General features: G+C 40.5%; 1 protein-coding gene across 3 annotated transcripts in view; it reads left to right on the plus strand.

The window, feature by feature from the left end:
• Positions 1 to 6,506: 6,506 nt before the first annotated feature.
• Positions 6,507 to 14,559, plus strand: part of POT1 (protection of telomeres 1) — a 60,709-nt gene continuing 52,656 nt past the window's right edge. For 2 of the 3 annotated variants that reach the window (XR_013394564.1, XM_077935830.1), the window contains exons 1-2: positions 6,507 to 6,607; positions 7,772 to 7,863. Coding sequence is in view for 1 of the 3 variants with exons in the window: in XM_077935830.1 (XP_077791956.1) it covers positions 7,816 to 7,863 (48 nt within the window). In the remaining 2 variants the exon portion in view is untranslated. The remainder of the gene's footprint in view (positions 6,608 to 7,771; positions 7,864 to 14,559) is intronic. The other variant, XM_077935831.1, reaches the window with a different exon arrangement.

Genomic DNA, 14,559 nt, shown 5'->3' on the forward strand with positions numbered 1-14,559 from the left:
CCCATTTCCCCATGTTCCCCCCCCTTTTGCTGCACCCTATTTCCCTCTTTTATATCATAACCATAACACAATAATAACCAGGTTTTTTCTGTTGCTCATAGTTCAAATCCTGCTTGCAGATTCTTCATACTATAATATCTCTTTAAATAATGTTCAGGTACACCCCCCCCGAAAAGGACTGGTTATTAATTTGATTTGTATACCGCCCTTCATCATAAGATTTCAGGGCTGTTCACAGGGTAAAATACAAGGTAAAAACACATGTAAATAGCAAAACATGCCCCCTGCCTTCCGCAGTACATGACTGGGGGCCTGGGATCATTTTCATGGGTCACAAGTTGTGTAGCACTGTCATGGCCTTTTCTTGCTATTTTTAAAGGACGGTTGAGTGTATGGCCATGGGAAGAGCTTTAATAGGCTTTATGTTGCTGCAAATTTCTAGGAGATACTGATGTTGTGCTCAGTTTTTCTTGTGGGCTTCCTGTAGACATCTGTTTCATCACTGTGAGAACAGGATGCTAGACTAGATAGGCCTTCCGTCTGCTCCAGCAGTGTTGTTCTTAGGTTATTTATTTAACATTTTATTGTTTCATAAAACTTATACACCGCTTTATTGGTAAAAACAACAACAAAGCTGTTTATCACTAGGTTAGTGCTGAGCAAGATCTAGGGACATTCTCAGCGTCAGTTGCTTCAAATTTTCTTTTATGCAATAGTTTTGCCTGCCTTCTTTCTGTAGCCATCAGCTTCTTATAGATTTAAGTTAACTTGGGTTCCATTAGTTGAACACTCCTGAGAGTTGCTCCACTGATCTTTCCTACCCTAAGTATGTGAAAGCTCCCATATACATGTGAACCACTCCTGATTTGTAGGCGTTTTAAGCAGAAGCTTGTAACTTAAGTGCACTTCTCAATCAGTTAAAAATTGTAACAAGTTACAGTGATACCTCGGTTTTCGAGTATCTCGGAAGCCAAATGATTCGGTAACCGAATTCCGAAAACCCGGAAGTAATTGCTTCCATTTTTGAACGCGTTTTGGAAGTCGAATGACTTCCAATGTGTGTTTTTCTATTTTTTCCATTGACTTTGTCAACTGCCCTTTGCTCCATGGTTGTCGAACATTTCGAAAGTCCAACAGTCTTCCGGAACAGATTACATTTGACAACTGAGGTACATACCACTGTACTTGTGAATGTTTATTTTATTTATTAAATTTGTATACTGCTCCCTGTCTATTCTCACTTCTTTTTTGGAGACATGGTAGCCCTACTCTGATAGTCAGATCCTGAACAAGCTTACTTGAAAGTAAGTCTTAACTGAGTGTTGCTAAAATTAAAAATATCCTGTGCTTTGTCTTATCCATATAGTCATAGCATGCTCTCTCTTCTTAGCATTGCTTTTTTATTACTGGAACCATTAGTAAACTTGGAAGAAAAATATAGATGGCTTGGGAGCTTTTCATTTAAGGCATAAACTTTAAAAAGTGTTGTGATAAAAAAATTTCCAGTCTGGTGACTTAATGGAGTTCTTTTTTCTTATAAAAGAATCAATGGAGTCTTCCAGATTTATGGGCATTTTTCAAAAAACTGGAGGAACTGCACCACATTGTAACTTTTCTTTTTTACTTCCTCAACATAAAATCAGCACAGTTTGCAGCAATAATTTTCAGCTGTCTAGTAGCTGTTTCAGAACAAGGAATACGCATTGTGTTGCTCCATCTGTGGCTACAAATGTGTTCTAAATTCAAGTGCTTAGTGCTGGTGGTACATTAGGCCTCTTGTATAAACTTTACAGAGTAGAACACATGAGACCAGTCTTCTTCAACATGTTTGCTTTAATTTGATGGTGATGATGAATTTAATTTTAAAGCCTTTTATCATTACTGGCACTTGGGGTTGTAAGCTGAGAATAGTACTGTTAAACTTGAATTTTGTTTGCTGTGGAAAAAAGCTTTTCAGCAAGAGCAGGCAATTCAGTCATCATTAGTGTTTCTTTGCTACTTTTATCTCCATGTACAGCATAAAGCCAAATATTGTATTTTCGCGTCACAGCAAACTGAGGATTACAAAAGAAAAAAATCAATACAACCTTTTACTCTTTATGTAGGGTAAAATGGGGGTTAAAAACACTCATGAATTTTTGTGATGTCAGGTATTTTTAATTCACACTCTTCTCCAGGAATACCTTTTTATCTCTAGCGCTTGAAGATCACAGTAGTTATCTTCATACATTGGAGACATTCCTTGGATGTAGTGCTTCAGGAGAGGTATGGAGGGTGTAAGGAGGTCCAAGGCTCAATATCAGTTTTCGATTAATAAGCTGCACTTTGGGAAGAGAGCTTTTTGACAATGACCCTGGCAACATATCAGTGTTGCAGCTGCCAGTTCCAGCTTCCTGCAGTGAGGCATGGAGAACGGTTGTAGGTTATACAGTGTGCCTCCTGCTTGCGAATTCTGCTTGGATTGAAAGCCACATCGTTGCAGAAAAGCCTGCACCTTTTTGGTTTTTTTTTACTGTGGCCATACCTGCCAGCATGCGCATCCCCTCCTCCCCAGCAGGAGGACAAGAGTGAACATGACTCTCTGATCAAGAAACGTTAGTCACTTGCTGAGGGGGCATTTAAACAACCAGTGTTCAAAATTAGCCAGGTGCATTTTGTACCTGGTTTTTGACCACCTGTGACCAATTGAAGCTGCCTGGGCATCAGGATGGTGCCTGAGATCTCCACCATCTGGAGGTGCATGCCTGGGGATCATTGGATCTTGACTGTTTTCACACACTCCTACCCCACCCTGTAGAATTCTATCAGATTTATTTTATCTGCACTATCGGAATGAATTTCAGGAACCAAAATGCTTTTTCTGTGCAGCCTGAGCAGAAGTATAGTCACCATTAGGAAAAAGAGGTCTGAATAGGACCTGGATCGAGTGACTTTTCTTCTTTAAGTCCTCAAAGTTCTTAACTTAGCTCAGGGTTGTCATCTGAACTAGCCAGATGTTTAACTGAGAATTAATCACAGTTGGTCCATCATTTGAAAAATCAGGCCTTTGAACTGTCTTACCCCAAAATAGTAACTAGACATTTCGTTTTGGCAACTGTAACATTGGTTTAAGAATCCATTTGGCATCTAGCTTATATATATCTGAGTTTCTAATACTGCTGATGACAGGTGACACCCTTATTAAAACATCTGCACTGGTTGCCCATCTACTTGTGTTAATTTACAAGGCCCTGTACAACTTAAGTCCAGGGTACCTTATGGATCACCTAAACCCTTATATCTTAGCTTGTTTACTAAGATCATCTGCAGGAGAGTTGTTCTTTATCCCCCAAGTTGTCAAGGCGCATCTGACAACAACAAGAAACCAAGCGTTTAGTGTCATCAGCCCAGTCCTGTGGAATGTATTGGTACAGGAATATAATCTATGGCTGATTTCTAAAATAGATATGGGGCACCGAGGTGGAGTGGGGGGGGGAGAATGCCATTTAAAGTTGTTAAAGATCACTGCCACAGTTGGTTTGTGTTCAAAGAGAGGCCATTTCTCGTTGTGCTGGCGCTGGCGCAAAATATATGTTCAGTACTCCATTTGATTGTGATAGATAATTTCCTCCGAGGAAACTTGCCTCATGGTGAGGAGAGAATTTAATGCATCTGAAAGCTGCCTGAAGAAGCAAACAAACTAGGTGACTGTGAAAGGCTGGCACAAAGAACACGGTTAACAAGGAAACTAGCTCTTGTTAATTTGACAGAAGCAGTTATTGGGGCATCTGCTAATGTGCCAGGGATTGCTCTGGAGGACGCACATCTGCTTTCTACCTGGAAGCAGCTTTCAAATATATTATGATGATCACAGTGGTTGTACTGCATATTTACTGTTGTTCAAGTGTGATTGCCGTGTAATACATAGGCTCAGAACAGACAAATATATCCTTGGTGTACAAGCAGAGATGCCAGAGGAAAAAAGGCAAGTTGTAATTCAGGCAGTTTAATACACAGGTCTGTTAACTGCACCTGACTCCTTCAGCTATGTATAACATGTGCAGCGTTCAAGAAATTCCACTATTCTTGAGAGTCAAAGAATATACCATGTATCAAGCCAGGGGAGGAAAATTATTTCCGGATCTGGCCCACATTCTGAATTGGCTAGCTTGGAGCATCCCCACAGTTGCCTTGCTTTTTTGCAGTACTCCCAAGGACTGTTGGAAGCTCAGATATATAAGCTAGGTGCCAAATGGCTCCTTAAACCAGGGTTACAGTCACTGAAACTGAATGTCTATTTGCCATTTTGGGGCCAGACTGATTGAAAGTCGTTTCTGGTTCCTGAAATTCATTGTGCAGCTAAAGTATCACAGACAGAATGTGAAAACAGTCAAGATCCAAGGATCCCCAGGCATGCACCTCCAAGATGGCGGAGACATCAGTTGCTATCCTGGCACCCAGACATCTTTATTGGTCACAAGTGACCGACAGCCAGGTGCAAAACACACCTGGCGAATTTTGAACACTGCTCCCAAGTACAAAGTGAAACAGATCTGCAGGGACAATATTTGCCCACTCTCCTGCCCCAAGGTTGGGATGAAAGGTTGGGCGCATCATCCGCAGAGAGCAGTGGAAAATTCGCCATGGCAAGCTTAAAACTGTGGACCTTAGGTTGGTCTATCCTGAGAAATCATAGAATTTTAGAGTTGTATAAAACATTTTAAATAAAAGAATAATAGAATCATACCATTGCAAGGGACCCCAAGGGTCATCTGGTACAACCCCTTGCAATGCTGGAATCTCACCTAAAGCATCCACGACAGATGGCCACCCAACCTCTGCTTAAAAGCTTCCAAGGAAGGAGAGACCAAATGTAGAAGCTAGGTTTGGAGCCCAAATTTGTGGCATTGTTATGCTTATGTGATGCTCTGCTGAAGAAAGGGGAGGTGATTTTTACACATTCCTGCTCCTCCTGCCCCTGAAAAGCTGCTCTGGATTGTTGGGGGACCCTCCAGAACAGAATGGCTAAGTTTTGCTAGTCACTACAGAGTGAATCACCAAAAATTAATTCCTTTGGACTTTGTTAAGTGGGAACTGCCGGGCAAATATTCCTCCCACAAATGAAGGAGCCTTTCCATTCACAGAACAGTGACTCTAGATCCAGCCCAATGATTTTAAAAGATGTTTTCTATAACAGTATCGAAACACGACACAGTTTGACAAACTATTTGGTTACATGAGAACTGCTCATGTAAATAAATAAACATTAACTGAATTTTAAAACACCAAACTCCTTAAAAGTTAAAAGCTGCCATGGCATAGGTTGAGATGGGCCATATTTTTTCATATGCACAGGAATTAATCCTTAGTTGAGAGGGGGATATGCAGAGCAAGAAAGAGCAGTATTTCGGGCATTCAGGTTGAAAATTCTTGGGCATTTGGGCTGAAAATTTTGGGCAAAAATTGTGTAGGCAGCTGGGGGCTCCTGCACTAGACCCACATCCTAACATCACAGTGTGCAACTAGGTGTGTACATTCCATTCAAACTGTCCTGCTTTGAGTGGGAAGGTCTGGAGTGGGCTACAAAGGGCATTAAGCTGACCAGGTTAAAAGCCTGTTAACACTCAGGAGCTCTGATAATACAGCAGTGTTTCCCAAACTTGGGTCTCCAGCTGTTTTTAGACTACAACTCCCACCATCCCTGACCTGCTAGCTAGGGATGATGGGAGTCCAACAACAGCTGGATACCCGTGTTTGGTAAACACTGTAATACAGGATCCCTGACTGTGGGGAAGCTCCTAAGCCAGGTGTGAAGAACCTGTGGCCCTCAAGATGTTACTAAACTATACATCCCATTGTCCTTGGCAGTTATTGGCTGGGGGTGATGGAAACTGTAGTTCGGCAATTTCTGGAGGGCCACAGATGCCCCACCTCTGCTCAAGACTTGTTTAACCAAATGTGCTTAAAATGTCCCTTCAGACTTTCCCACAGGGATATTGGAGTATGGGGCTGGCACAAGGGTTAGGAATGGAGGCTAAACACCTGAGGAGGGTTTAAGTTTGTCATGTTTTATGCAGAGCACAAATGTAGTTGGAGTAGGAGTGGCCATCATGCAGTTGGAAGCCTAGCTTTTGTTGGTCAGCTGCACACCATAAAAATGAATGTTGCCATTTATTTGGAACTTATTGAGGACTCTCTTGAGAGGCACAGGACTCTCTGTTCTACCAACATTCTTTGGTCCAGAAAGTAGCGGACAGATATTGAGCAATTGGTCCCGCCATGCTTCCCCATTTGTAAAATGAGACTGACGATTGACTGCTCAGGATTGCAGTTAGGTTGTTAGATACAGATGAAGAAAGCAATTATAGGTTTGTATATTTTATGAAGCACTTTGTTAATTGTTCTTCCACTGTAAAACCGGATGTGACGCTGCTGTTGCAGAGATCATGCACATATCCGAAAGGTCTGGGTCAAGTAATGAATATGATTGATATTTTCTATTGGAAATATTTTCGACTTGCTAATTAGACCCCCCCCCCCAATTTCTCATTTCAGGGAACAGTTGCTGCTTCCTATCCATTAAGTAAAGTGGGAAACGGGACATCTTTCTTCAAGATTATACTTCAAGGTATTTTAACATATAGTTATTGGTTGTGCTAGTTGTGCACCACAGGCAAAAGTTGTGGGACTGCAATAATGGGGATAATAACAGATATAGTGGAAGATCTAAAGAAAAACAACAACCCAGTGTCATATGCTTTTACAAATGGGAGAGATAATTTATTTGAGGAGGCATCTGGAATTCTGAACTAAAAAAGTATTTTTCAAATTATAATATGTATTTAACTTATCGTTCACTTTTTAAACAAAGTACCTCAAACCACTTTACAGCAGAACAGGAATAGCAAATACAGTAAAACCAACATGACACTAAGAGAGCAAAATCTGAAGCATTCATATTTTTGAAAAAGGAAGACCTAAAACATCCCATTCCACTAAGGAGACCATGGATTATCAAAAACTAAAGGCCTACTGAAAAAGAAATGTTTTTTCCTGGGCCTAAATAAGTAATGGTGGCTGCTCCCTTGGGAGAGCATTCCATAACTGGGGAGTCGTGACTGAGAAGCCTGCTCTTTTGTCAATACCTCCCTTGCAGGGGGCACACAAAGAAGGGCCTTGAATGATAAGCTCTTGCTCTGGGTTGGTTCATAGGAGAGGTGGTCCTGGAGTTACTGGGCTCCTGAGTTGTAGAAGGCTTTATAGGTCAAAACCAGCACTTTGAATCAAGCCAGGAAATGAATTGGAAGCTTGCCATCTTGCCATCTCACTGCTGAATTCGGCACCTGCTGTAATTTCCAAACCATCTTCAAAGGCAGCCCTACATATTATGCATTGCAGCAGTCTATCCTAAAAGTTACCAGAGCATAGACAACAGAGGCTAGGCCTTCCTCTACCCTTTTTGAAATTTCACAGTCCTTATCATACGTCTTGTCTTTTGATGTTGGTCCTCGCCAGCAAGGTTATCTGGACTTTCAACTACATAATTCTGCTGTGTGCTTCACTGATTGCCTGGTAGACTAGAGCTCATTTTGTGGTCCTTACTCTGGCCTTTCGGGAGCTGCCTTATGTACAGAGATTCCCCCCCTTAGTTTCATAGCTCACAGGCATGAGTGTATTTTAATGTCCCTGACCTCTCAGCATTTGTGATACCCTTGTGAAATAGAGTTTCAAGACTTTTCTTTAGTATATTCAGATAAATGTTACAGTGTCACTGTTCCTGGGTGTCTTTCAGAGTCAGAAAACCCATGTTCTAAGGCCGGTGCTATCAATACTTATATGTTTGGGAAGTTGGCAGAGGATTGTGCCAGCGTTGTACATCAAGGGGTAAATGCTTTTATTTCTTTCATTCCTAGATGTTTATTTCTTCTTGTGAACTGTTTTTCTACTGATCTTGTTGACCTAAGTGTGTTTACACGATCAATTCATGCGGCTGCCTTTTTGACCGGGTTAAGGTGCTGACTGGTGTTCAAATGAGTAGCCTCTGTGGCCCGAAATCCCTGGGTGCTATTCACCCACATATTTCGTGTATTAAAGCTGTATTTGTGTTCCTTTTCGTCACTGGAATCTGATACAGTACTGTTTGCTTGAACAGCACTATGGCATCACCTAATGGCAAAATAGAAAGAAACACCTCTTCAAAATAGTACTCTTGTCTTCCACCTCAGTGACAGGGAACCAGATGTTGTCGGGTTCCAGCTTCCATCAGCCCCAGCCAACATGACCAGTGGTTGGGGAGGAGCACAAGTTTCCAACCCTTGCTGTAGTTACTTACATACCCAACAGGTCACTGAGATCTGCTCTGCAGGACAGTTTTTCCTTCAAGGCCTAAGGATCTCAGAAGCCTGCTCCACAGTAATGCATAGCAGGTCAATTTACAGCGTCCGAAAGCCACCAGGCGCATTTTGCTTAATGTCTGCACCATTTGGAGCTGCATGCCTCAGGATCCTTGGATCTCGACTGTTTTCACACACTAGCAACACATCCTGTAGCATTCTATCTGTGGTATTCTAATGGCGCAATCGGAATGAATTTCAGGTACCAAAAAGTTGTATTGAAAAACATGACTTTTGATCCGTCTGGCCCCCCAAATGGCAACTAGACGTTCTGTTTTGGCGACTGTAACTCTGCGTTAAGGAGCCATTTGGCTCCCAGCTTATGTATTTGAGATTCTAACACTGGTTAGTGGGGCTGCCTGTTCCATGGAACAGCATTCCTGTTGAGATACAGGAGACACCCATTATCTACACTTTCTGGAACAACTGGGATTGCCTTTAAAACTGTTTTCCAGCTTTAACTGCCTGACTATTTAGCCTCTCTTTCTGAAGTCCAGTATGAGCCATGGGTAGTCTTCAACTAAGTTCTTTTCAAAGTAGATCCACTGAAAGTAATGTCCATGACGAAGTTAGGTCTATTAATTCCAGTAGGTCAACCCCAAGAAAACTTTACTTACTTACTTACTTACTTACTTACTTACTTACTGAATTTATATACCGCCCTATACCCAGAGGTCTCAGGGTGGTTCACAGAAAAGATCATAATATATAAAATCAAAATAAGAACAATAACCCAATAACACCCCCCCCCAAATAGAGCCACATTTCAAAAGGGTATTGAATAGCTGAACACCCCCTTCTCCCCTAAATGCCCTTTATAAGTAAACATCTTAAGACTCGTTATCTGCCCAGTTGAAACTTATGGTAATTACCGGTCATGCCTCTGTCTTTCTATTTAGTCCCCCCCCCCCCCATTTGTAATGAGCAGCTTTGCTTGCTGACTTTTATCCCAGCACAGCAGAAGATGTGTAAAAGAAAAAAAAGAAAAGGGGGGGGGGAGGCCCTGTGGTAGTGCTGGTCTACCTGCCAGTATTATAGTATAGATTGGGCACTGAGAAATGATTTCAAGTTAACTCTTCTACCACATCGTTTAAAGTGTCTGAAATTTAATTAGCGCTTTGCACCCTTCTTGATAAAAGGAGAAGTAGTAAAACAAGGCCCAAAGCACCAATTAGGAGATCACAGAGATCAGTACTGAGGACCTGTACTGGAAACTACAGCCCTTGAGCTGGAAACTTCAAGCAGAGTTGAACTAGCAACAGAATATTCACACCTCCCTTGTGACTTGAGTCATGGTTATGTGGACTTGTGCGTGTGGTTTTTAAGAGGCTTACTATGAATATGATAGAGGGAGGATAATCTCAGTTCCTTTAAAAAACACAAAATTTAGTGATCAGGCCATTTTAGCAAGCCTGTTGAACTTTCTTTCTTTAAAAAAGTAATTCATTTAAATAGTAAATTGCGATGCAAGGAATTGGGGGTTCCCCAATGGGAGATGTAAACGGTAACATAGAAAGGATAAATGCATATTATGTTGCTCCTATGAATACCAGTATTTTCAAAAAATTACTGTATATGGCACCAAATGTGCTTGATGCTTGCATATTAAGCATATGTAGAAGATATACCAGTGTTATGAATTTCTGTATTGGTAATGGGTGCATTTCATAATTTAGTGCTAAGAGCAAAAGCACCATTCTTCGTGAACTATACACTCATGTTGCGGAGCCATTCTGGTGTAAAACTTAAAAAAAATTAGATTACATTCTGAACTACTTCATTCTGCACCAGTATAAAATTTAGTCTAGTCAGCTGTCCAACCCTTACTTGGCAACCAAGCTCCAAAATAACTTATGCATGCAGTAACATCTGAAAATGCTGGAATGGGAATGAAATATCCAGGAGCATAGCTCTTTTGGTTTATGACTTACTTTACACCAATTTTAGAAATGTACATTGCAGTCCTGTGTGTGGCTCTTCGGAATATATGCCATGTTGAGTTCATTGGAAATTCCTCCACTCATTCTTTCAATTTCTATACTGCCCATCATCCGAGGATCACAGGGTGGTTTACAGTATAAAAACACAAAAATACAAACCATGGTAACAAACAAAAACACCCCCCCCCCCCAGTTTAAACGGCCAGATTGTTTAATTAGCCAAAGGCTCAACAAAAGACAGTTTAAAATCGCTTCTTTGAAATATCAAGCAGATATTGTGCCTGAGTTAGGTGCCTTTTTGATAACTAAGTAAGATTGTCCACAAATGCTTAAGGTTTCCCCTCCCCATTTCTTAAAGGCAGGTTGTGGTTCAAATGTAAGAAACTTTACCCATGGATTTTTTAGTTGCTTTGTTACAGAGTTATTTCTCATTTTTTATTGAAAGGAAGATGGAACAGTGGCATAACTAACTCTCCTGCCCCCCTCCCAAAATGGTGGTACAGAATAAAATTCATTGCACCCTGGTAATTCCATTGCACATTAAGCTTTGTTGGAATTTGTTCTAATCCTTTTTAAACAATTGAATCTGTCTGTATCATTTAAGTTAGCAGTCTCCCACCCACCCCAGAAAACATTAAGGTTTGGGGTTTTCAGTCATTTAAAAGAATATCATCAGAGACTGCTGAAGTAGCAAAAAGAGCAATCATAGCGCCGCAGTTTGCTAAAAACTCAGCCTTAATCGGAAAGCTCTTTTATTTATTGTAATCAAGTAAACACACGGACAAAAGACATGCAGTAAAAGCTAACGGGAGTGTTGTTGGTACAAGATTGAATGCAAAAGATGAAGCGCTGAGGCTAAAATGCTTCTCAGGAAGAGCACATCCATCTGGAAGTACTTAGGGGGCGCAGGCAAAATTGAGACGGCACTTTAAAACTCAGACAATGCCAGGAATAACTAAGGTAAAGGAGCCTTTAACTTGCATTGCAATTCCCTGTGCTCACTTTCATTTTCTCAGGTATCTAGCTTAGTTTCCCTGCCTGTCAGTAGTGCAGTCTATCAACCTTCTCTCCCCCCCCCTCCCTGCTTCCATTGGACTTTGCCAGGTAATAAGCTGAGGGATGAGAGGCAACGTGGATAGCTCTCTTTTCCTCTTTCTTTCTCTTTAACCTGACTGCTAATGGTCCAATAACTGCTGACATCTGCAATCTTAGATGGCAAGTGCATGCAGAAAATCCAGTACCTTTAACTTCTTCACTGCTGAAAGATATCCAGCTGCTCACTCAGAGCAAGCAGGTGGATCTGGGCCAGCACTGAAGATGTTAATATACAGGGCATTTGACTCTCAGAAAGAGAGAGAGAGCACTTAAATCTAGCCACCAGCTTGGCTTGACTTAACTAGAAACAGCATTGTTGCTGTAACTCCTTTGAGTCAATAGGGATAAACAAGGTGCTATGTTTGGACATAACAAGAAAGCAGTGAAACAGTATTTCAGTAGTTTGATGCCCTGCTTCTTAAATTGCTTTTCTACTAAAGAAGGCTGACCCTGAGAAAGCCACAGTTCACATAGGGTTTTCTAAACAAAGCCTGTCCCGTCAATAATTTTACCTGTGCAAGGCAAGCTGGAATGAATATAGCTGGGCAAAACTTGCAAGTGTACTTTTCCAAAAGTTGCAGCTGGTGCTGGTGCAAGGTAATTTTCTGGGAGATCCTGAGCTAAGAAACTAAGATCTTCAAGCAGTAATTAAAATTTGGCGCTTGCCTTTTGAAAGTTATGTCCATGTTTCTTAGTAACTTGGGAATACAATTACAGAATGTAAATGTATTCTCTTTTATTCTCTACACATTTTCTGTTTGTTTGCAGGCTGGGAACCTGTGGCCCCTCTGGCTGTTACTGAACTACAGTTCTTTTCATCCCCTCTCATGCTCTCTGGGATGATTGGAGGTGGAGTCCAAGAACATTTGAAGGACCACAGATTCCTCTCCCTGATCTGCATAGTCAACAATCTATTTGAATGATGTGTTAATTTAACAGTTCTGCAGTTTGTTATTCATTCCCCAAAATCACCAATGTAAATGATACGTTACTACATTTGATTTTGATTATTCAACACGCCAGTCTTTGAGAGTGATAGATCGTTAACATTTGGCAAGAGGATGCTACCTGGCACTGATTGTAGTTGGGCGTCCAAAAACATCTGCCAAGCTACAGGTTTTCACACTTGCTTTGGATAATGGGTTTCTCTTTCCTGTTCTTGTTAAAAGTGAGCTTTAAATACCATGTACTCCCCAGTTAGTGTTAGAAATTCAGATATATAAGCTAGGTGCCAAATGGCTCCTTAAACCAAGGTTACAGTTGCCAAAGCAGAATGCCTAGTTGCCATTTTGGTTCCTGAAATTCATTATGATTGTGCAGATAAAATGTAACTGATAGAATTCTGGAGGATGTGGTATTAGTGTGTCAAAACAGTCAAGATGCAGTGATCCCCAAGCATGTACCTCCAGATGGTGGAGCTGTCAGGCACCATCCTTTCACCCAGGCATCTTCACTTGGTTGCAAGTGGCCAATAGGTGCTAAATGTGCCTAGCTAATTTTTTTACTGGAAAAACAAATATGAAGTGTTGTGTTTAAGCCCTCTGTGGTATAAGTATATATTGAATTTTGTGTATACCACTATCCCTCTGTGGTAGTTTTTTTACCCCCTGGGTGGGTTTCGCAGAGCCATTGGGGTCCGCAGACCCCCGATCGGGGACCACTGCTCTATTATATCCCCCCATTTTTATTTTAATCTAAAAATCTGCAAATGGTACACAACCCTCCTGAGTCTCCATTTGCCATGTTGGATGGATCAGATAGGGACCTCATAATAACAGAATCAAGTAATAGTGATTTGCTAACTATACTTTCTGATTTGGGCCACTAATTGGAGAGAGTGAAGTTTGACTATGTTGTACTGAAATGAATCAGATTTCAGTGTAGAACTTATATTGATTTTAGTGGGATGCATTTACCTAACTTCATGTAGATTACATCCCCTTTTTGACATTAGCTTAAAAAAAAACATGCACAGAAAGAGTTTATCCTTTGTCACTTTCCTGTAGAAATCAGAAAATGTGTGTATGTATTTTACTTTTCCTGTTTGAATAATAACTTTCTACACTACTTATTCTTGCAAACTGGTACATAACCTCCACCCCCAATCCGGGACTATTTTATGCTAGTGTTATTCCATTATTGCTTCAGCTTAGATTTCAAATCACTGACATTTCTTTTTAAAAAACAAAAAACAAAAAACCCCACACTACTTAAAAATGCTATAATGGAAAGTGCCATTACAAAAGTCAGTCTCCATAAAATGACATCCTTTGACGTTAACGTCTGTTTGGCTGTTGAGCAAATACCTTATTTGTATAGGAGGAAGCAGAGGGATTGCAGTAACTATTTTTCTTTCTGATTTATACAACTGGCAAAGAGACCTTTTAGAATTGAGTTTTGCAGTCATCTCAGAATTTTTATAACAAATATCTTCTATAAGTGACTTAGATTGTTCATCACCTTTCAAGCTATTTGAATTTTTCAGCTTGCTAATATTGTTTTGTTGGAAGAGTTGTTTTTTTACCCTAATCTTCACAGTACCGAAAAGGCCATTTTGCTCACTCCAGTAGTCAGAAATCAGAAACCAGTTTTTCGGTGCATTTTTCAAAAAGTCCATTTAAGTTCCATATGATCGATCCTCTTGATTTATCAACTTCTTGTTTGTCGCAGATAAAATATTTAGTTACTCTTTTGTTATGTAAATACTGGCAACATTCAGACCATGAAGCCTTAGTCTTATGAAAGATGAATTGTAAGTTTTTGTAATGCAACATCTATGTTCACTGATGACCTGCAGATCATTGGAACACCTGTGTATGCTAAAATATGTAATTAGAATCCTAGAATTGTAGAGTTGTAAGGGACCGCAAGTCATTTAGTCCAACCCCCTGCAAATGCAGGAATCTCAAGAATTAATTTTAAAATAATTGATACCATTTGATTTTTGACAGTGGGTAATATCTAATGCTCAGGGTAGATTCATTAAAATCTATAGATATGTCCATTGATTTTAGTGGGTCTGCTCCAAATATGGCTAACATTGAATATTCCCCATGCAATTCTTGATTTAAACTATTTCGATGGAGATCACTTAAGGCCTTTGCTTTCCCCAAACACTATCCCAGCTAACGTTAATGACACATTTCAGTGGA

Source organism: Podarcis muralis, chromosome 10 (genome assembly GCF_964188315.1).
Source record: "Podarcis muralis chromosome 10, rPodMur119.hap1.1, whole genome shotgun sequence".
NCBI classification, from domain to species: domain Eukaryota; kingdom Metazoa; phylum Chordata; class Lepidosauria; order Squamata; family Lacertidae; genus Podarcis; species Podarcis muralis.